At 36.2% G+C, this 24,616-nt stretch overlaps 1 protein-coding gene across 5 annotated transcripts in view; it reads left to right on the top strand.

Annotated features, from left to right (window-relative positions):
• TMPRSS15 (transmembrane serine protease 15) overlaps nucleotides 1–23,333 on the top strand; it is a 161,681-nt gene extending 138,348 nt beyond the window's left edge. For all 5 annotated transcript variants that reach the window (XM_066254928.1, XM_066254926.1, XM_066254927.1 and 2 more), the window contains 4 exons: nucleotides 12,021–12,202; nucleotides 13,604–13,699; nucleotides 17,293–17,432; nucleotides 22,007–23,333. In XM_066254928.1, coding sequence (XP_066111025.1) covers nucleotides 12,021–12,202; nucleotides 13,604–13,699; nucleotides 17,293–17,432; nucleotides 22,007–22,162 — 574 coding nt within the window. In that variant the 3' untranslated portion in view covers nucleotides 22,163–23,333. The remainder of the gene's footprint in view (nucleotides 1–12,020; nucleotides 12,203–13,603; nucleotides 13,700–17,292; nucleotides 17,433–22,006) is intronic.
• Nucleotides 23,334–24,616: the final 1,283 nt, after the last annotated feature.

Raw genomic sequence — 24,616 nt, 5'->3', positions numbered from 1 at the left:
CTATTCCTAAAGCAATGCTATGGGAGGAACCAAGTAGGTAGAGGGGCAGGGAGCAAAGGAGGAGAAAATAAATACTCCTGGGCCCAACGAGTTGCTAATTCTCTGCTTCTGCATGAAAGAAGGAACCCCGTTAGATATTTCCATTCCAGTAGTTCTGAATTAGGTCAGATAAAAAGCTGGCTTCCTCATAGAAAATCCATTAGCCCTCCGCTAGGATGATTTCTCAATCCTTATTAAGTAGAATACTCCAGAAAACGGCCTTCCCCATGAGGATTGCAATGCACATCTCCTAAGGACATCCAGAATCTCTGAGAAAATAACCATGTGAGCTCAGAATGGAATATGAAACTGTAGTTAATCAGAATTAAAGACTGAACTCCTCATCAACAGAAACATTGAAACTTCTTGGATAGATGGAAAAAACTGTCCCACAGAAGTTTTTGAAATTTGTTTGAGAGATAGGGAGGACCAGGGAAGATGAATATTTAAGGATTGACTCTACACCTAAGTACCCATTGTAGAGAGTGAGGGTAAATTCAAATTCATAACCTAAGGAACTTGGCAAGGAGGACCTTCCGCCCGATCACGGGTTGGTCAATTAACTGAGCCTCGATATAACTGTCCGTGGTGCTGACTATCTAGGTCTAAAGATATCTGATTCTATGCCCTGATCCTTGTAACTCAGTGATTAAATTACAGCCTTTCTCATATCTAAGACACATATTCTTGACTTGCTGCTTCCTGATAAGTTACTTTTTAAGCTATTTTCAACTAGAACATAACAAACATCCATAACAGTCAATTTTCCCATTCCTTGTTAAACATGTCTTTAACTTTTACCTACAAATACTCTATGCCTTGGGCATATCACAGATGGGTAACCTATACCCGATGTTGCAAGTAAAAGGTTTTCTGAACTAAAGATTCAGTGTTTTCTGTTGCAAAAAGCTAGGATTTAGAAAGTTAGAAATCTTATGTATTAACTTGGGACTTGGTAAATCTGTCTGTTTGATGTTCTTGCATAACGTATACTTTCTAAATGTCAACCAAACTTGCAGTAATTTTAGCAACATCTTTCAATTATATACCTTACAGATGTACTTATTGCAAGTCAAGGATACCAGTATTATATCTTTTTAAAACTATGAATATATGAAAAGCAGTTTCATCTTATATAAACACATGTTCACTCATATAGGACATAAAACATCTTTTCACAGACTTTCAATTTGAACATAGGCAAACCAAGGTAACCTGTAATAGAATCATGATGAATTTCAACTTAGTTTCACCATGCTTGCAATTTTACCTTCCTCAGCCTTCAGTGGAATTAGTTCTTCTTTCTCCAGCTGCTAAGGTTTCAGTTTCTTGGTTTTTACTCCATGCCTCTAAGCCAGCAAGAAAATTTCTGATATTATTTTAGATAATTGATCAAAAATTATTTTTATCAGTATGCCAATACTGTCTATTTGTCTTTTAAAATTCCTAACTGTGCCATGAGATGCTTAATTTTCTAATACATAAAAGGATAATTCAAAATCAAGCTACTTACTGAAATCATACTACACAAATGACTTGTCTCAGTGTAAATCTCTTCCAGGTCTTTAAATCTGCAGGTGTATAATGGTTTAATTGGACAGCTATGCTCTGATTACATTATCATTGTCCAGACTCCCATTCCATCCAGCCTCAGTGTTCCCGGATGATACTGTGCTTATTGTTTCTCTATCGCAGACTTGTCTTCTTTTCCAACATTAAAAAAGAGATTTGGAAACTATGGGCCAAGTTTTCTGTGGTTTAAAGGTAATTTGTTGACATCAAACCAGATGACAGAACTTTGATTCTACCTATGCTACTGATCTCTTACTACTTAGTATCTCTGCATTTCAGTATCCTCATCTGTACGGTGTTCATAAGATATCTGCCTCCTAAAGCAATTGTCAGAAAAAATTAAGAAGCTACAATTCGTTTACATAATGTGAATATAAATGTGCAATGAAAATTTTATTGTGCTGCTATTCCTACACCAAAAAGGCCCATGAAAAAAAAAGTTTAAGTCTGCCTAAATGACATTAAGCGTATTTATTTTATCAATATTATATATTGATATAATTTCAAAACACAAAATTGAAAATAATAATAAAACAAACTTTTATAATTTCACACTCATTCACTAATTGTTTGAATTTAATGCTGTAAAAACTTTCTTATTCTTTCTCTCCGATTGGAGAATTTTTTCCTCAACCATTTGATAATAGGTTAGACATTGTGTAACATTAATGTGACACATTCTTAGTGATTTCCAAATTATTATTGTGCTACATAGAAAATGGCCTGTTTTTCATGCTTTTATTTCTCTTGAATGTATAAGTAGCATTGTGGGAAGAAAATATCTCTTCAATATGTATCATTTGCATTTCTCTATCAAGTCATTCCAGAAATGTTTCCATGTCTATGTAATTAACTTAATAAGTCCAACACCATGTTAAACTAGGTATTTGCAACTATTAAGAATTAAATCACTAGCTCAGTCATAATCGAGATTATTGAATTTTGACTTCATTATGAATATAGCTTAATTGGCTTAATTCCAGCTGTTTACTGGTAATTTTTTGGAGTGAAAATGCTTCTGGCCAAATAGTGCACTTAAAAGTTTTTGCCTATTATCAAATTATAATATACCATTCAATTCCTTTTTTTATTAATTTTAATGGGGTGACATTAATAAATCAGGGTACATATGTTCAGAGAAAACATCTCCAGGTTGTTTTGACATTTAATTATGTTGTATACCCATCATCCAAAGTCAAATTGTCTTCTATCACCTTCTATCTGATTTTCTTTGTGACCCACCTCTCCCCCTACTCCTTCCCTTTCCTCCCTCCCCCCACCCCCGGTAACCACCACACATTTATCCATGTCACTTAGTCTCATTTTTATGTCCCACTTATGTATGGAAATATACGGTTCTTAGTTTTTTCTGATTTACTTATTTCGCTCAGTATAATGTTATCAAGGTCTATCCATGTTGTTGTAAATGATCCGATGTCATCATTTCTTATGACTGAGTAGTATTCCATAGTATATATGTACCACATCTTCTTTATCCAGTCATCTATCGAAGGGCTTTTAGGTTGTTTCCTTGTCTTGGCCACTATGAACAATGCTGCAATGAACATGGGGCTGCATGTGTCTTTATGTACCAATGTTTTTGAGTTTTGGGGGTATACACCCAGTAGAGGGATTGCTGGGTAATATGGTAGTTTTATTTTTAGTTTTTTGAGGAACCACCAAAATTTCTTCCATAGTGGTTGTACTACTTTACATTCCCACCAACAGTGGATGAGGGTTCTTTTTTTCCCGCAGCCTCAGCAACACTTTTTATTATCTGTCTTGTTGATAATAGCTAATCTAACAGGCGTGAAGTGGTATCTCATTGTAGTTTTGATTTGCATTTCTCTAATAGTTAATGAAGATGAGCATCTTTTCATATATCTGTTGGCCATTTGTATTTCTTCCTGGGAGAATTGTCTGTTCAGGTCCTCTTCCCAATTCTTTATTGAATTGTTTGTTGTTGAGTTTTATGAGTTCTTTGTATATTTTGGATATTAGACTCTTATCTGAGCTGTTGTTTGAAAATATCATCTCCCATTTAGTTGGCTGTCTATTTGTTTTGTGTCAGTTTCTCTTGCTGTGCAAAAACTTCTTAGTCTGATGTAGTCCCATTCATTTACCATTGCCTTCACTTCCCTTGCCTTTAGAGTCGAATTCATAAAGTGTTCTGTATAACCAAGGTCCATGAGTTTAGTATCTATGTTTTCTTCTATGTACTTTATTGTTTCAGGTTTTAAATTTAGGTCTTTAATCCATTTTGACTTAATTTTTGTATAAGAGGACAAACTGTAGTTGAGTTTCATTCTTTTGCATTTGGCTTTTCAGTTTTCCCAGCATCATTTGTTGTAGAGGATTTCTTATCTTCATTGTGTGTTGTTGGCCCCTTTATTGAAAATTATTTGACCATATATATGTTGTTTTATTTCTGGGCTTTCTATTCTATTTTATTGGTATGAGTGTCTATTTTTCTGCCAATACCATGCTGTTTTGATTGTCATGGCTCAATAATATAATTTGAAGTCAGGTATTGTAATGCCCCCAGCTTCATTCTTTTTCCTTAGGATTGCTTTGGCTATTCGGGGTTTTTTTTTTTTTTTTATAGTTCTATATAAATCTGATGATTTTTTTTGTTCCATTTCTTTAAAAAATGCCATTGGAATTTTGATAGGAATTGCATTGAACTTGTATATTGCTTTGGGTAATATGGTCATTTTGACTATATTTATTCTTCCTATCCAAGAACAAGGAATATTTTTCCATTTCATTGTATCTTTTTTAATTTCCCTTAACAATGCTTTGTAGTTTTCATTATATAGGTCCTTTACTTCTTTGTTATGTTTATTCCTAGGTATTTTATTTTATTTTTTTGTTGCAACCATGAAGGGAATTATTTTTTTGAGTTTGTTTTCTGATGTTTCATTGTGGGCATATAGGAAGTCAATGGACTTTTGTATATTAATTTTGTATCCTGCAACCTTACTGTATTAGTTTATTGTTTCTAGTAATCTTTTTGTGGAGTCTTTTGGGTTTTCAATGTGTATAATCATATCATCTGCAAAAAGTGAAACCTTTACTTCTTCTTTTTCAATATGAATGCCATTTATGTTTTTTCTTTTCCGATTGCTCTGGCTAGAACTTCCAGCACCACATTAAATAAGAGTAGAAAGAGTGGACAACCCTGTCTTGTTCCTGATTTAAGGGGAAAAGTCCTCAGTGCTATGCCATTTAATATGATGTTAGCTGATGGTTTATCATAAATGGCCTTTATTATGTTGAGATATTTTCCTTCTATACCCATTTTGTTAAGTGTTTTAAACATAAAATTTTGTTGTATTTTATTGAATGCCTTTTCTGCATCTATTGATAAGATCATGTGGTTTTTGTTCTGTGTTTTATTGATATGATGTATTACATAAACCATTTTCCATATGATGAACCATCCGTGTGATTCCGGGATGAATCCTACTTGATCATGATGTATTATTTTTTTTAATATGTTGTTGTATTCGATTTGCTAGTATTTTGTTTAGTATTCTAGCTTCTGTATTCATTAGAGATATTGGTCTGTAGTTTTCTTTTTTTGTGCCGTCCTTGCCAGGTTTCAGTATGAGGGTTATGTTTGGTCTCATAAAATGTGTTTGGAAGTATTGCTTCTTCTTCAATTTTCTGGAAGACTTTGAGAAGAATAGGAACCAAGTCTTCTTTGAATGTTTGATAGCATTTACTAGTACAGACTGTCTGGCCTTGGACTTTTATTTTTGGGGAGTTTTTTAATAGTTATTTCTATTTCCTTCCTTCTTTCAGGTCTGTTTAGGCTTTCTGCTACTTCATGACTCAGTCTAGGAAGATTGTATTGTTCTAGAAATTTATCCATTTCTTCTGTATTGTTGAGTTTGGTGGCATATAGTTTTTCATAGTATTCTACAATAATTCTTTGTATATTGATATCTGTGGTGATTTCTCCTCTTTCATTTTGGATTTTGTTTATATAAGTCCTGTCTCTTTTTTCTTTGGTGAGTCTTGCCAAGGGTCTGTTAATTTTGTTGATCTTTTCAAAGAACCAACTCCTTGTTTTATTAATTTTTTTCAATAGTTTTTCTTTACTCTTTTATTTATTTCTGCTCTGATTTTTATTATTTCCTTTCTTCTGCTGGTTTTGGGTTGTCTTTGTTCTTCTTTTTCTACTTCCTTAAGATGTGAAGTTAAGTTGTTTACTTGGGCTCTCTCTTGTTTGTTCTTATAGGCCTGTAGTGATATGAACTTCCCTCATTTTACTGCTTTTGCTGCATCGAAGAGATTCTGATATGTCATATTTTTATTTTTAATGTATCTTTTGATCTCTGTACTTATTTCTTCTTTAACCCACTCATTTTTTAAAAGTATGTTTAGTTTCCACATTTTTGTGGGTTTGTTTATCTCTCTTTTACGGTTGAATTCTAGTTTCAAAGCTTTATGATCAGAAAGTATGCTTGTTATAATTTTAATTTTTCTGAATTTGCTGATGTTATTTTGTGGCCCAACATATAGTTAACTCTTGAGAATGTTCCATGTACACTAAAGAAAAATGTATACTCTGGCACTTTTGGATGAAATGTCTTATAGATGTCTATTATAGCCAATTGTTCTACTGTTTTCTTTAAGGCCAATATTTTTTTATTGATTTTCTGTTTGGATAAATGATCTAGAGCCATCAGTGGTGTACTGAGGTCTTCAAGTATGATTGTATTTTTGTCGGTTTTTGTTTTTAGGTCAGTCAGTAGCTGTTATATATATTTTGGTGCTCCTTGGTTTGGTGCATAATATTAAGGAGGATTATGTCTTCTTGATTCAGTGTCCCCTTAATCATTATGAAATGACCATTTTTGTCTCTGATTATCTTTGTTGTCTTGTAATCAGCATTGTTAGATATGAATATTGCTACAATTGCTTTTTTTTTTTTGGATGTTACTTGCTTGGAATATTGTTTTCCAGCCTTTTTCTTTGAATTTGTTTTTATCCTTGATGCTTAGATGTGTTTCTTGTAAGCAGCATACAGTTGGATTTTCTTTTTTAATTAATTCTGCTACTCTGTCTTTTTATTGGTGAGTTCAAAACATTTACATTTAGTGTAATTATTGACACTTGAACGTTTCTTATTGCCATTTTATATATTGCTTTCTGTTAGTTTTGTATCTTGTTTGATTCTTCTCTTTTGTTTTTCTATCATTTGTTTTTATTTGGTTGTAATCTATACTTCTTTCCTCTGCTACTTTTTTTTTTAAGTCATGTGCTTCTGTGGTGGTTTTTTCAGGGGTGGTTACCATTAAGTAATGGAAACGGTACTTGCCATGTTCATTGTAGTACATTATCTCATGAGTGCTTCTGCACTCCATCCTCCTTTGCTACTGTTAATCTTTGTCCTCTCCCCTTTTTGTTTTTTTGTCACAGTTTAAATTTGATTTTATTGTGTTCTCAGTAGAGCTTTTACTTTTGGTTTTGCTTGGTTTTGTTCTTTATACCTGGTTGGAAAACCTCCTTTAGTATTTCCTGAAGTGGGGGTTTTCTGATGATAAATTTCCTTATCTCTTTTGTATCTGTGAATATTTTTATTTCTCCTTTGTATTTGAAGGATAGCTTTGATGGGTATAGTATTCTTAGCTGAAAATTCTTTTCTTTTAGAATTTTAAATATTGGGTTCCACTCTCTTCTAGCTTGTAGAGTTTCTGCTGAGAATTCTGATGATAATCTAATAGGCCTTCCTTTATATGTTGTATTCTTCTTTTTCCTGGCTGCTTTGAGAATTTTTTCTTTGTTATTGGTTTGTGCTAATTTTATTATTATGTGCCTTGGAGTAGGTTTGTTAGGGTTAAGATAACTTTGTGTTCTGTTTGCTTCTTGAATTCGAGCCTTTAGTTCTTTCAAAGGGCTTGGGAAGTTCTTGTCTATTATTTTGAGTATGTTCTCCATTCCATTTTCTCTCTCTTCTCCTTCTGATATATTTATTATTTTTATGTTGCTGTTTTTGATGAAGTCAGACAATTCCTGTAAGGCTTTCTCATTTTTTTTTTTTTTGGTATTTTTCTGAAGCTAGAAACGGGGAGAGACAGTCAGACAGACTCCCGCATGCGCCTGACCGGGAACCACCCAGCATGCCCACCAGGGGGTGGTGCTCTACCCCTCCGGGGCATCACTCTGTTGTGACCAGAGCCACTCTAGCACCTGGGGCAGAGCCAAGGAGCCATCCCCAGCACCCAGGCCATCTTTGCTCCAATGGAGCCTGGCTGCGTGAGGGGAAGAGAGAGACAGAGAAGAAGGAGAAGGGGAGGGGTGGAGAAGCAGATGGGTGCTTCTCCTGTGTGCCTTGGCTGGGAATCAAACCCGGGACTTCTGCATGCCAGGCCGATGCTCTACCACTGAGCCAACTGGTCAGGGCCGCTTTCTCATTTTTTTAATTTGTGAGTCTCTCTTCTTTTCTGTTGTGCCTCAAGTTGCCTGTTTTTTATGTCACTAATTCTCACTTCTATCTGGCCTGTTCTATTAGCTAAGCTTGTTACCTTGTTTTTCAGTTAATGAATTGAGTTTTTTATCTCTTTGATTCATGTTCATAGTTTCAATTTTCTTGGTGCTATATTCTTTGTGTTCGTTGAGTTATTTTTTGAGCTCTCTATATTGCCTTTCTGTGTTTTCTTGTATATCTCTGAGTGTTTTTGGAATTTCTATTTTGAATTCTCTGTCATTTAATTCCAAGGTTTCCAATCTATTAAAATTGTTTTCTATAGATTTTTTCCTCAAATATCTGTGCTACATCTCTGTCTTTTGTATCCACGATATTTTTTTCTTTTTTTTTTAATGGTCTCTGAGGGTGGTTTTGTTAATAGCATTAATAAGAATTGATAATGAATAAAAAATTTAAAAAATAAAAAAAAATTATTTTTTTTGAGAATATACTGTGAAAAACAGAATTATATTGTGCTAAATGGAACAAAAACTAGAATGAAGGGCTTGAGTTGGGGAGAAGTGACAAAGGGGCAAAAACAAGGAAAGAACCCATAAAATGCCACAAGAAAAATATTTGGATCAAGAATAAAATAATTTGTTTGTAAATGATGGTTAAGTGAAAGAGACAAGAAGAAAGCAAGAAAAAGAAAAAAAATACTATTGTATTAATGGAACAAAAACTACATAGAATGGCAAGCCAGGGTTGGGGGGAATGCTAATGAGTTAAAAAGCAAAGTTAAAAGTACACAAAATGCCACAAAGAAAAAATTGGAATCCAAAATAATATAATTTATTTGTAAGTGAGGATCAAATGAGAGAAAAAGTGAAAGAGAAAAGAAGAAACAAAGAGAGAGGGAGAAAAAAAATAGAGTTAAGGTTTTTGGAATGTAACCTTCATAGAGAGAAAGAAAAAAGAAAAAAAAGAATTGGTAATGTAACACCTATGGGTAATGAAGTTCAAGATGAAGAGAAAAGAATATGATAAAAAGAGGATAAAAGGACCAAGGTGGAAGAAAAAAATAAAGGTAAAAAAGTGGAAAAAGTTATAAAGACTGTGTATTATTCTTGATTTTGAGAGGTTATCTTCTTTCTTTTTCCTTCTTCTCTCTTTTTTTGGTTAGTGGCACTGTACCCCAGGCTCTGCCCTTATGGCACGCTTAGATAGAGATTTGCAGTTGATGTGTTGCTATGGTGATGACATATACTAGGCCTCAGTCTCATTGGTAGTTGGAGCTTGTTAGTGTTTGCAGGCTCCAATAATTGGAGAGTCTGTTTTCCCAGAGTCTGCCTCCAAGTCTCTCCTTCCTGAACCAGCAGCCTGGTTACCCAGCTGTGAAGTTGCCCCTGCCACTGCCTGGAGAGTAAGAGGCCCTTAGAGCTGGCAAATCCCCAATCTATCTCCACTCAATGCAGGGCTCTGGGTAAGGCTTTGCCAGCCAGAACCGCCAGTGTAATCAGGCAGGGCTGGGAGGCAGTTGCTCTCAAGTTGTCTTTCTATGAGCCTTCATGCATGTCTAGTATGCCTCAGCACTCTGCAGGACCACTCTCCCCAGGCTTTTTGCACTTTGTAACCTGTATTTGCTGGCAGGAAGATGCCCTAGTTTCTGCCTGCAGAACAGGAGGTCTTAAAAGCTGTCAAGTCCCTCCTCCAGGTCCTTTTAGTGCACAGCCTTGAGTATGAAAGCTCTGCCGACCAGAGCCACCAGCTTAGGCAAGTAGGGGGCTAATTGACTTTTGTTCAGCCTCCTTTCTAAGGTTCCCAGATATATTTAGTTAAATTTGCCTTAGCGTTCTGTGGGACTGCTCTCTGAAGGCTTCTCCCTTGTTAAAAAGCCTACAGCCTCGCATGCCCAACTTCTGCAGTGTTCTCTGAGGTCTGTTCTTTAGAAATGTGTTTTTCACCCTGTATCAGCTGGCAGGTAGTTGCCCCAGCTACTGTGTGCAGAGCAAGTGGCCCTAAAAATATCACATCTCTCCATTGGGTTCTCTTAGATCACTGACCTGAGAAAGAAGACCTTGTCAGCCAGAGCTGCTGCTGGTGTAAGCCAGCTGGGCAGTGAGCAGACTGTGGGTTAAGCTAATTTCAGCAATTGGATCTGCAGATCTGCTCTAGAGACTGTTTGCAAGCTGCCTGCATGCCCCTCCTCCTAACACTTCTGTATTTTTTCTTCCCTGGGAATGTGCTTTGTTAGCCTGTATGGCTGGCAGAAGTGCCCCGCCTGGAGAGGTTTGAGTGTAAGGAAGTCGGCTTTTGCGCACTCCCCATGCACTGTTGTTCAGGGAGCAGGGATTACTCTGGTTGCAGCCCACGCAGAAGGCTATTGCTGACAGTCTCCAACCCTGACCCTCTGTCTGGGAATGCAGGTGCCCATTTCCAGGGTCCTAGGAGGAACCACTCGCACACTGTCTGCACTTGCCGACCAGGATATCAGGAGTAAGCAAGGCAACTGCTCGCCCACCTCTGCCAGGGTCCACCACTGGTGTTAGTTCCACATGGACTGAGCTGTTGCGGGCACACTCTCTCCTTGGCTTGAACGTCTCTGCTCCAGCCCAGCTCTTTCCATGCCCCCTGCCCTCACTTTCTCTCAGTTACAAGTGAAAGCAGCACTTGCTCAGGTCAGTGAGGAAGGTGGAATGCTCCGTTCTCCATCTTATTTCCTTCAGGGTTGATTATATATTTAGCCACCTTTTCGCCTAATCATATCTTTGTTCAGTATATGTGTATTTCAGATGCTCCTGGAATCGTTTCTCTGTCTCTAGTTGTCAAACTTGTTGAAAAATCTGGGAGAGGTATTGGGAGCCCTCCTCATGGCACCATTTCTCTCAATCCCCCATACCATTCAATTCAATCTGGCTTATAACACAAATGTTATTCATTACTAATGTTTTATTGATGGCCAACATTGCATGTGGGAAATTATTCAAGTTCATTGTAGATTGAAATTATTCCAGTTTATGTTAGATTTTAAACATTGTAATAGGTTTTATTGCTTATCTTAAATCTGTATCAATTCAGTGACACTCTAAATGGAAGAATGTTCCTGAACCTCCTTCCATTATTGCAATAGCTGTTGTGGTTGTCTGAAGAAACTTGGACTAAGATGCCATCTCCACCATGGAATATACACTAAAACAGTGCTTCTCAAACTGGTCAGACATTAACATAAACTGGATGTCTCATTTAAAATTAGTTTAAAATTAAAATCCCAGGCTCTCTAAGCCAAAGATAGAGAACTGGGGGTAGAATGAGTATCAGTGTTATTATAGGTGATTCAAATGTGAAATCAAATTTGCGAATTATAATCTGAATGAGAGATCAAGAAAAAGTTTATGAGATGTGATAGAGATTAGCACTAATTAAGACTTCTGTGAGCTGATAAGAAAGATAAAAATTAAAGGAATATTTTAAAGGAAGAATCTTTCATAAAAAAAACAAGAATATTTTAGGCCCTGGCTGGTTGGCTCATTGGTAGAGCGTCAGCCTGGTGTGCAGGAGTCCCAGGTTCGATTCCCAGCCAAGGCACACAGAAGTGCCCATCTGCTTCTCTACCCCTCCCCCTCTCCCCCTCTCCTTCCTCTCTGTCTCTCTCTTCCCCTCCTGCAACCAAGCCTCCATTGGAGCAAAGTGGCCCAGGTGCTGAGGATGGCTCTGTGTCCTCTGCCTCAGGTGCTAGAATGGCTCTGGTTGCAACAGAGTGATGCCCTGGATGGGCAGAGCATCACCCCCTGGTGGGCGTGCATCCAGGTTGGGTGCATGCAGGAGTCTGTCTGACTTCCTCCCCGTTTCCTACTTCAGAAAAATACAACAACAACAAAAAAGAAGATTTTAGCACAAGAGCACATAGTTCTGAAATATCTTTAACAAAGATCTCTAGAAAGTAACTATGGTGGATGGAGAGTTTCTTATATCTCTTTCTTATAATCTTTAGGAGAAATTTAGAGCCATCTAAGTGGAAAGCATTCTTAGGCCTGCATATGACATCAAATCTGACTTCTCCTCAAGTAGTAACCCGACTGATAGATCAAATTGTCATAAACCCACATTACAATAAATGGAGAAAGAACAGTGACATTGCCATGATGCACCTTGAATCTAAAGTGAATTACACAGGTAAAACAAATCACTTTTTGTCATCTTAACTGCCTAAATTAATTCAAAATTAGATTTGAAATATTATCAGCATGAATGCATTAATAGTCCATAAAAGTTTAATAATTTGTTATAAAATGTATTATAACTTAAATGGAATTAGAGAATGAAAGAGAAATACATTAATTTACCTTTGAAATTCAACTTTCTAGAAAGTTGACCAGTAGAGGAACGCTCTCAGAGACCTCTATAACCTCAAAGGAGCATTCCAGAAAAAAATAAGCCAAGGTATAATGCATGTCATCTCTATTTCTCATGTGAAAGAAAGGCAGGTTCACCACCACAAAGGCCAGAGTAGGACATACAGAGTAGGGAAAAAGTAGATTTACAGTTGTTCATATGAAAAATAATACCATAGTAAACAATAATACAAGAATAAACTGTGTTTCACATACTCACAACTGTAAGCCCACATTAAGCCCACCCTGTATGTGCTAAGAGTGAAGTAAGAATTCTTATCCATAGAATAAAATTTTAAAGAAGATTCAATAATATTAATAAAGTGGCAGATGGAGGACTTCCTCTGAATACATAAATAATGTACAAGAAGTCACCTGAAGAGTGAACTTCATCCTGAAAGGCTCTACTCAACTCCAATCTTCATTCTGAGGACCGTTCCAAACAAAATTAGGGGAAAGTGCTGGTACCTCCCTGCTCATACAGAATTTGACGTCCATGTGTAATATAGCAGATAAATAAGGGAGACAATTACTGTTGTTAGTTCCATAGCCCTATCCTCGAGAGTAAGCACCGTGACTTACTCATTTCCCTGTCTGTCCTAGGACTTACATATAGTGGATGCTTTAATAAATGACAGGTGGCTTATAAATTCTTGAGGAAGGTCAACAATTTACAAAAAAGGCTTAAAAGTCAGTGACCAATGCTAATGCTTCTATAAGTGCTTAATAAAATAATCACCTAAAAGCTTTTTTAATGTGAGGTATAGAGAGAGAATTAAAAAAAAATACCTTAGAAAATTTGCCCGACTTTCTGTTAATTGACCCTGAAACACAGCCTTCACAAGATTTTTACAGAACTAGCACTGCTTTCTGTTAAGTCAGTAATTATTTAAAAATCAAATATAAATGATTAAGTCCAGATCTATGACATCATTTATGTTATGAAAGAGTAATTAGGAGACAATGTAGAGGATCCTAAAAGAATCACTGATGATACCTAATTCCTTGTCAAAAAAGTGCTGCTTTGAACTGCTTCTTTCCCACAAGATTGATATCTAAAAAATATCCAGGGTGTATAAAACAAAAATACAAATTGTTTCAGATGAAATGCTAAAAATGACTGATTTTTAAAACTTGTTAGAGATGCATGAGAATCTATTCAAGTTTTTGTTTTGTTTTTCAGATTATATACAACCTATTTGCTTACCAGAAGAAAATCAAGTATTTCCTCCAGGAGAAATTTGTTTTATTGCTGGCTGGGGAAGGCTTGTTCACCAAGGTAAATTATCAGGCCCATAAAAAAGAAAATGTTTACTTGAAAAAGCATATGTTATTGCACTATCTTGTGACTGTTTTCAACATTTTTTGCAACTCTCATGCTATAACAATTTTATGCAGTATCTCTTAAAAGCATTGTCAGGTTTATCTTCATATATTGTATATTTGTACAGTTAAGAAATATTTTCCAAATTGTATAGGGCACATTATAAAACTATAATCCTTACTAGAGGGAAATTCAAGTATCCCCCAAACTCAATACTAATTTTTGTATTATAAAAACTGATAAAGAGCCTGACCTCTGGTGGTGCAGTGGATAAAGCGTCAACCTGGAAACACTGAGGTTGCCGGTTCAAAACCCTGGGCTTGCCTGGTCAAGGCACATATGGGAGTTGATGCTTCCTGCTCCTCCCCCTTCTCTCTCTCTCTCTCTCTCTCTCCTCTCTATAATGAATAAATAAAATCTTAAAAAAAAAGTGAAAAAAAAACTGATAAAGAGAAAAGATACTTTAATTAAAATGAACATAACCAAAGGTTTCAAAAATTTTTGTAAAGCTCATTCATAAAGTGGCATCAAAAGCCACATTTTTAGCTTTCACATTTCCTAAATCAATACAACTATCTTTATTTATCTTCCAAAAATGTCTCACATTTTCTAAAATGAGAAAGAAATCCCTTGTAGCTTCAAATGCTGATTCTGCCTACTGACAAAAGGACTCAGTTAGATACGGTGCAAATCTTACATTGAATGGTATGAAATGATATACCATTGATTCACTAGCATTATTTAATAACCTGTTTTTCAAACACACACACAAAAATGCCTATCAATAATAAGTATACATGATTTTTAAAAAGCATTTCAGTACTTTATGTTAAATGTAACTGTCTCACTGATGTCTAAATTTCTCATAATAGTTGCTCATCTAGGACAGAGTTTTGACTATTTGATAATAGTTAAGCAAAAGGAAAAGTCACTATAGTCTGATGAAGAACCTGGCTCCTGAAGCCACAACAGATCACAGATCATAGCTACAATATTTACAAATCATAATTGTATTTAAGATGTGTTTTGCCTGACCAGGCGGTGGCACAATGGATAGAGCATTGGACCAGGAAGCAGAGGACTCAGGTTCAAAAACTTGAGGTTGCTCACTTGAGCTCAGATTCGCTCTTGAGCTTGAGTGTGGGATCATAGACATGACCCCAGAGTCACTGGCTTGAGCTCAAAGATCACTGGCTTGGGCCTGGGGTCGCTGGTTTGAGCAAGGGGCTACTTCCTCTGCTGTAGCCCCCCACCCCCATCAAGGCATATGTGGGAAAGCAGTTAATGAACAACTAAGGTGCGACAATGAAGAATTGATGCTTCTCATCTCTCTCCCTTCCTGTCTGTCTGTCCCAATCTGTCTCTCTCTGTCACTGTCACCAAAAAAAAAAAAAGAAAGAAAGAAAGAAAAAGATGTGTTTAAATCTTGTGGAGATTGCAGGTCCCAGAAGCAAAGCATCCACAGCCAAAATATCCTTACTTCTTGTAAAAGAAAGCATAAAGTCTAAGTCAAGCCCTTGTCTGAGAATTTCGATAAAGGCTCCTCACTGCAATCTCATTATGTTGCTGAAAATGCCTCATATCTATTGTCCATAAAATGTATTAAAGTCAAAGACCCTACATTCTTTTATTTCCTCCACTTGAAAAATGTCATGATTTATTAAATTTGAAATATAAAGAGTAAAAATGATTCTTAGATGTGTTCTCTAACAGATTTCAAACTAGAAGACATTTATAACCACAATGTAGACTTTCCAAAAGAAATTATCCAATAATGAGTAAATTTATGGCTCTTTATTCCATAGAAAATTGGTATTCTTTTCCAGAGTTGATCCTTAATGTTACTAAAGATATGCAGGTAATTGACTTAAGAAAGGTCTCTAGGAGTTATATGGAGCCAAGAGAAAAATCTGTATCTGAGGTCAATTTCATTTGGGAATAAAGACCTGGACCATGTTTAAATACTTCCTAGGTGACTGCAATTTGGAAGAATTTGAAAACTTTGTGTTATGGTTTCCAGCTACTTCATTTTATAAAATCTCAACATCTTCCCAATTTGCGTATTTCACACTGAGTAATTTTGCTAGAAAAACCATGAACATATTGTTTAGCAAGAACAAATGAAATGATATTAGTTGGTTAAATTAAGGCAATTAGTAAACTTGAAATACATTTACTGACTTTCATTTGTATGTAAGTATGTATATGTTAATCATTCTCATGGTAATTTATGTTGACAAATAAATATTAAATGCAAGAACACTGCTCAAACTTTCCTTTACCAAAGAGTTTTATCATACAACCAACCAACTTTTATTCCTTGACAAGCAGCAAAATGCATTTTGATTTTTATTATGAAACAAAAGTCTCTCATCCCATCCTTGATCTTCATAAAACAGATGAAAGTGAGATGCTGAATTTTCTAATACCTCTTCAATTTATATCCTTAAAGTTCATTGTTAAACTTGAAAAGTTATCTAGTGATGCGCTGCTGAAAATAGCCACTTGTAACATCTTCTCCCAACTCCATGATCATTGTCATGCTGGTACCTTGAAATCAGTTGTGGTTGGAATATTTAGACCAGGCAAATTGGCAAACAATATATATATTGATGCTTTTTTTTTCTTGAAAATGAGTCATTAAACATTTACCAACACACCACTGAGTTATGCTTATCTTGCTTTGCACCTTACACACACACACACACATACACACATGTACACAAACACATTTGTTTCCTGTCTTTTTAGCTGGAGAAATGGTCATATATGTATATTTTTACAACCCAGACTGGCAGATGTACTGACATATCCTCAACTTTCTGCCTCTCTTGAGAAGCCAAATAAAATTGTTAATTATTAGAAATTGCTTATCATGTACCTTTTCTGGGCCACTAGACACCTGCTTGTTTCACTCCCTCCTGGGATTAGTATTTCAGTAAAGAATGGTTCATGATGCCAGTAGATGAGTCATTTGTAAAAAGCATGGAAGTACACTCTGCTTTCAATTGCCTCCTTTCTCTTCACCTGCACATGGATGACAAGCTGAATGCGCTTAAATCAGAGCACAGCTCATCCGAGCTTTATCTTCTCTTCAGTGTGCACCTGCTCCATTACACAGTATCACAAGGAGCTGAATGCCATTTTAAGGGAGCATCTCTTCAGGTGCCAAATAAAAAGCACTTGTGGACTTCTGAGCCATTGTTAATTTCCATGAATAAAACTCTGTGTTGGTAGGCTTTTCCCTCCACCTCTCATCATGAGCAATATTGTGACTGTTTAAAATTACTGAACATATTAAAAGACTGTCCACTATTCCTGCTAGCCCTTGGGAACCAAAGAAGGGCTATACATCCATTGGGAAAAACCCACAGATGGCTTTATTATGTGCTTTAGAGTAGAAGGTTTAGCATTTAGTTCCATTATATATACACCCAGTACCAGATAATGAGAGTGAACTGTTGAAATAAATAAGACTGATGGTGGCTTGTTCACTGATGCATGTCAATCACTTCTGCCTGGCTGCCTGCATTATCCATTTTGAACAGGTCCTACTGCAGACATATTGCAAGAAGCTGATGTTCCTCTCCTATCAAATGAGAAATGCAAACAACAGATGCCAGAATACAGCATTACAGAAAATATGTTGTGTGCAGGCTACGAAGAAGGAGGAATAGATTCTTGTCAGGTAAATATATCAAACTGCTCATGCTACATTTCCAGAAAGCATCACGATCTAATGATTTTATTGTTAACAATAATCTTCAGGGTCTCAACTTCTTTTTTTTTTTGTACACAAAACTGTGACTCTTGGCTTTTATGTGTGGACTTTTTACTTAGTTCTCTTGGGTAGAACTGAACATTAGAAACTAATTTTTACTAACAGAGTTATAAATAAACTGTCTTTAGGGACTAGGCATAAAATGTGAAGATGGCAGCCAGCCAGGTAAAATACAAAGTTGTAGGCATGGGGTGAGCTAGAGAGAGTACACCTTAGCCAAAAGCATTTTTTTTAAATTTTAATATTTTAAAACCTTATGCTGGCTTAAAACAACCAAAAACTAGGTCTCAGGGCCAATTTGGCTTATCAGCTTCTAATATTCAACTCTGATTTAGAATATGGTCCAGAGGTCTAGTGACCTGAAATAATTTCTTGGATGAAAACAAAACTAGATATCCTGGTTAGAGCCAGTTAACAGTTAACTCCTTGCAAGAAAGTAAATAAAGAATTTACTCAATAGCCCGGCATAAACCTGGCTCTGGAGTGCCTATCTTGGAATTTTCATATTATCTTTTATATTTCCTTTTAGAGATATAATAACATGAACTCAGTGCATCTCAATACTACAATATACTTCAAGTACCAATAGCTTTGGATTTGTGTGACTTTCAGAGAAAAGTCTTACCCACAAACTACTTTCAAAGAAGACAGAAATGTCTTGTTGGTTTTTTTGTTTGTTTAATTGAGAGGGAGATGAGATAAAGAGACAGATTCCCACATGTGTTTCGATCAATATTTACCCGGCAACTCCCATCTGGGACCAATATACAAACCAACCGAGCCATCCTCAGCACCTCGGGCTGATGCTCAAACCAATTGAGTCACTAGCTGCGAGAGGGGAAGAGAGAAAGATGGAGAGAGAGTCACTTCTCATTTGTGCCCTAACTGGGGATCAAACCCAGGACATATGCATGCCAGGCCAATGCTTGATCCACTGGGCCAAATGACCAGGGAACCAGAAATGCATTACTACCTAGAAATGGCATAGCCATCTATTTAGCTGCATAAATTCCACATACACCCAACAAATAAAAAGTAGATTCTGTTAGATTTTACAATTATAATTAATTCTTAGGTGCAGCATAGAGTAAACATAAAGAGCATGGATTCTGTGCTCAAACCACTCTTACTTGACCCTTATTGGTAAGAGTTTGGGAGAGTCATTTAGATCTTATTGAGAGGTTTAAATGAGATAAAACATGTAAGGCACTAAGTAAGCACTCAAAAATATTAACAGTTCTATTATGATACTTTGTAAGTAAATTTTCTGGCATGTTTTTGTATCTGAAAATTAATAAAATATGAATGCAGTAACATCTACTGGGTTTGAATGCACCTGATAGCAGTACTGAGCAAACAAATAACTAACAAATGCAGACACAGCAATATATACTGTGGGAAAGCGGTTTCACCTGTTCAAGTTTGAACAATTTATTACATATATTAACATATAAATGTTGCACTAATTTGACTTGATACAAGACTTTTTAACAGACACTTAAGTAGCTGAATCTGTATAGCTGTTTTCCAGTTAAATTAATGTCTCAAGTCATGTAAACTAAACTTTGACATAATTTTGATTAAATAGGAATACTTTATTTTAAATTATGAATGTGTTATCATTGACACATCACTTAACTAAATTCTTTGAAGCATTATTTCAGCTCCTGTAATGTTGCCCTATTAGTCATTCACACGTTCTTGAATATCTTCTGGTTTACCAAAGGCTTGCGTTTGTGAGACACTTGTCTGGATTTTAAGGCACCATGAATGGCTGTAGAAGGTCCTCTCTAATGAAAACTGACTTAATGGCACAAAGAGAAAGCCTGCTTTGCTAACTATTTAGAGCCTGGCTGTATAGCAGTGGTTTTCAAAGTGTGGCCCTCAGTCCAATAGAACAGCATTACCGAAAGTGTCATAGTTGCAAATTCTCAGACCCCACCACAGAACTGCTGAATCAGAAACTCAAAGGGTGGGGCCTAGCAGTGCGTGTTTTTCTCATGTCATCCAGTGATTCTGATGTCCGCTAAAGTTCAAGAACAACTACTCTCAATGAAAAGTCATCAACTTTTACACTCAGGTAGTCAAAAAAGGTAGTGATTTTGTTTTTCTTTACAAATATAGCATCGAGGTGGAAACATAAAATTTTGGCTAATTTTTTATGTTCTGGACATTCACTCATATTTTCAAAGTACATACACTTCCTCTGAGATTGTGGGAGAAGGAACTAGCTCCACTGAACACACCAGAAAATTAAGACCAAGAGAATTTATATAACTGAACTGAAATGGTGTGATTAGAACATGGGAAGCGATAGAAGGAGATACAGGTCTCTCACCAGACAGACAACCCAGCTGTTGGGCACCAAGCCGACTGGTGAATACTTCAAATAACTGCGGCTAACCCAATATGAACTTGGTAATTTAAAAATCTTTGTTCATGTAATCAGTGTCTGGTTTCTGCTGTCTGTTTAAAAATTTAAGTTATTTTAGAAAAAAAAGAAAAAATAATAACCCAAATGACTCTTTTTAAAAAACATCAAAATAATTGACATTTGTTTTTAATAATTTCTAATTCACATATAACTTCGAGTCTATAATTATTCTTACCTTGGATTGACTGTGCTCCATAAATATTTCTGAACCCATATTATGAACTAAGGACTTGGAATGTTGAAATAAAAACCATAGTCCCTGCCTTCAAACAGCTTGCACACGTTTGTTCCACACAGAGTGGAGGTAACCTATATTTTCCAGTGCAATTTATGCTCCTCTGTACCCAAGAGTGAAAAGGTGCTTTTATAGGCCATATTCTTCCCCTTAAATATAGGTCCCAAACATAGTAATGAATCAGGAAAAAAGCCTCTCAGGATATTTCTAACATCAAGCCTGGGCTGAAATCTACTATTCAACGATTTCAAACAAAATACATAGGTTTTAAATTTCTTTGTAAGTACATAAAAAGGCAGATTAATTTAAAACTTTTTACACAATTAACATAAAAAATACTTGTCAATTTTGTCATTAATTATGGTACAATATGTTTGCATTATACTCATTTGAATTACACAGGAATAATCATGAAATTAACTCTACTAGGACCTGCTGTAATTAATATTTATGAAAATTAAAAACATTTCACTATTTGAAACCTCAGATGAAGCATGTGTTCTTATCACTAGAAATTATCATAGTTTTGCCTCTTTCAGTTGAAACATTTCATTTCAAATCTGATTGCTTTTGCCTAATGCTGAAAAGTTAATGCTACCCAAGAGAACAAAAATCAACTTTATGTGTGAGTTTTCAGTTTTTCTAAAGTACATAATACAGAAAAATTTTCTTTTCCACAGATCACTTCATAATATTAAGAGCACATTTTCTATAATCAACAAAATCAGCATTTAATAAATATTTTGGTTGAAATGATTCTCTAAGTTGTGCATTAGAGAATTTTGTAGTGCACATTAAAATGCCATAATAAGCCCTGGTCAATTAGCTCAGCAGTAGACCATCGACTTGGTGTGTGGAAGTTCCAGTTTTGATTCCCTGTAAGGGCACACAGGAGAAACAACCATCTGTTTCTCCAACCCTCCCCCACCTCCCTTCCCTTCCTGCAACCATGGTTCGAATGAACAAGTTGACCCCCAGCACTGAGGATGGCTCTATGGTTTCACAGGCAATAAAATAGCTAGCTCAATGGCAAGCCTGGCTCAAGTTGTGAAAGTCCAAGGTTTGATTCCCAGCCAGGGCACACAGGAGAAGCACCCATCTGCTTCTCCATCCCTCCCCTTCTCCTTCCTCTCTGTCTCTCTCTTCCCCTCCCACAGCCAAGGCTCCATTGAAGCAAAGTTGGCCCAGGTGCTGAGGATGGCTCCATGGCCTCCGCCTCAGGTGCTAGAATGGCTCCAGTTGCAACAGAGTAACATTCCAGATGGGCAGAACTTCACCCCCTAGTGGGCATGCTGGGTGGATCCTGGTCAGGCGCATGTAGGAGTCTGTTTCTCTGCCTCCTCGCTTTTCACTTCAGAATAAATGAAAAATAAATAAATTTTAAAAATAAAATAAAATAGCCCAGTGGCTGACCAATGAAGCAGCAGCCCCAGAGGAGCAGAACATCAGCACCAGACAGGAATTATTGGGTGAATCCTAGTCAGAATGCATGTGGGAGTCTTTCTCTCCATCTCCCTACATCTTAAATAAAATAAATGCCAGAATAAAGTCAAGAAACTCTTGTTATAAATGTGCATCAAAAATTATACATAAATGATTTTTAAATTGTCTTAGTTTCTCTGCGTTCTAACTGAGCAGCAAAAGGTTTTCATTCTTGACCTATGGTGATGGTAAGAACGTATGCATACAGATGACTTACAATTAAATCATATTTTTCATCTCTATTTCTGAATTGATTTGCTAAAAACAATATTGTGTATTTATATCAATTGACTACACACTTATAATTTTCTTTTGTAATTTACTATTTAGGGGGATTCTGGAGGACCATTAATGTGCCAAGAAAACAACAGGTGGCTTCTGGCTGGTGTGACATCATTCGGATACCAGTGTGCCCAGCCTAATCGCCCAGGAGTATATGTCCGGGTCACAAAGTTCACAGAATGGACAAAAAGTTTTCTCCATTAGTATGTTTCCTAAACAAAACATGGAAATTAGGCCATTTTCTCATTCCACTCTAAAAAGTGTGGAAATTAATAGTTTTGTAAAAAAGAGTTTTTAAAAGCCCTTATTCATACCAAACTACTAAAATCATGAGAGGAGAGAAAAAAAACACAAAATTAGTCTTTACAATACTAATTAATTTAAAATAATACATTTTTTGCCTGACCAGGCAGTGGCTCAGTGGATAGAGCGTCAGACTGGGTTGCAGAGGACCCAGGTTCAAGACCCCGAGGTCGCCAGCTTGAGCATGGGCTCATCTGGTTTGAACAAAGCTCACCAGCTTGGACCCAAGGTTTCTGGCTTGAGCAAGGGGTTACTCGGTCTGCTGAAGGCCCGCAGTCAAGGCACATATGAGAAAGCAATCGAACAACTAAGGTGTCACAACAAAAAAACTGATGATTGATGCTTCTCATCTCTCTCCATTTCTGTCTGTCCCTATCTATCCCTCTCTCTGACTCTCTGTGTCTCTATAAAAATAAATAAATAAATAAATAAATAAAATAATACATTTTATTGTGAACAGCTATTTTAAAGATATAATTTTCTTTGTTATTAATCACTTTTATCACATTCTCTTATTTAAAGGAATGTTATTTTAAATCATTTATTCACTTAAGACAGTGTAAGCAATGTTAGAAAAAGTAAAATAGACTCTTTAGCACAAGGTATGTTATTGTTTGAAATAAACTGCCAGAAATGATCTAGTTCCAGCTTAAATTGCTATCATCAGAAACTCTATAGTTTTCCTGCTTTTCTATTCAAATGCAATTCAGTTCATTTTGAACATATCCTTAACAATTCCCCTACTCATAAAAATTATATATTGTAAGCTCATGTCACAAACCTCCACTAAATTGATTGAACATTCCTCCCAAATAAGCTAATTAAAAAGCAAACAAGCACAAGTCTGTATATTGCCCTAGTATAAAAATAGAAGGTAAATATAATGATATTATATTTCTTTTATTGGATCTTTTATTACCTGGGTTATTTATACTGTCCACTTATTTCAAGCTAGTATTTTCAGTTTTTAAAAAAATTATGCATATTTAAGAAATCCAACTATTAAAATATTTTTTCCAATTTATGTGTGTTACAGTAGATGTTTCTAACATGTGCAGAACACAGCTGCCAGAAGGCCAAAAATGTGAAATAAATTAATTTGTTTCACTGTTTTAATCTCTTGGATCATTTCCAGAGTAAGTGTAAACTTCAATTTAGCATACCACACAAAATATATTGACTTATTTGGAAAGGCCACATTCATACCTACTTAATACAAACATGCGCGCGCGCACACACACACACACACAATTTTTACATGAGTCTATATGATGCAAAGTTATAGAAGAGAGAATAAGGTTTAAAGGAGTTGAAAGACGAGATCTACCAGCATAGACTGGCCTTTTAGAAGAAAAAAACATGGGTTATGCTCAAAGGAATGATCATTATTGATGAACTGAAGCGCCATTGGGGAACACTGTGTAAATGGGAGGGACCCTGAAAGTTCAGCGAGGGGAGAGTAGATAATCATGTGTTGTCATGAAAGATTCTCGGTACCAGTCAGAGAATAAAGAAAAAATCATATAAAGAAGGTGTGGTCACATGATTGAGGACTACAAACTCCTGGTAAGCAATTGTGGAATTTAGTTTTAGGACATAAATCAGGAGTCTCTGAGCATACTATTGTTTTTTAAGACCTTTCCAATGACCTGTTCATGATAGCTAGGAAGGATGGAACAGCAAGGGGTAAGCAGCGTTATTTTGATTTTACTCCCGGAATATTATTCCTGAATTTACCTGCATTTCAAAACACCTATTAAGAACTATACTCTGAAAATGCAAACACCCACAACAGATATACACACCATGAAGTCCTTTTTATTTTTCAAATGTCAGTTAAGATTTTAAGAAACCCTTAAGACAGTCTCACAGCCATCTTCTAAAAAGAGGGAAGTTCACTGTTCCACTCCTACTAACTTAGGAGTTTAGTAATGACTAGTACCAGAAGTGTTATTCAGGCCCGGATCAAGATAAAAGGCAAAACCAAGGCCCTTCGCCATAGCTTTGCCTCTCTTGCATGCAGCTATTGTGATCAGAGGAGGCAAAGACAGTGGGGGAAAGCCTGATCTCCTTCTAATGAGCCCTGACTATAGGATGACAGGCACAGTGGGAGCTTGGTGGGAAGAGGTAGATCCCAGCAGCTGGCCTCCCATTCTGCCCAGAAAGATGGGGAGCCAAGAAAAGAAAGAGGGCTGCTAAATGTGGGTGGATCTAGGCTTAGCATGCAGCTGCCTATTCCCTCAGTCTCTACGCAGCTGAAAAGATGCCAATGCCACTAACTTCTGTTTTGCCCTTTAGTTTTGTCAACCAGCTCTAGATGTGTATTGCTGAAATGAAAACTATTATCTAACTGGA

This window comes from Saccopteryx bilineata, chromosome 2 (genome assembly GCF_036850765.1).
Source record: "Saccopteryx bilineata isolate mSacBil1 chromosome 2, mSacBil1_pri_phased_curated, whole genome shotgun sequence".
Lineage (NCBI taxonomy): Eukaryota > Metazoa > Chordata > Mammalia > Chiroptera > Emballonuridae > Saccopteryx > Saccopteryx bilineata.
This window is presented reverse-complemented; position numbering and strand designations above follow the sequence as displayed.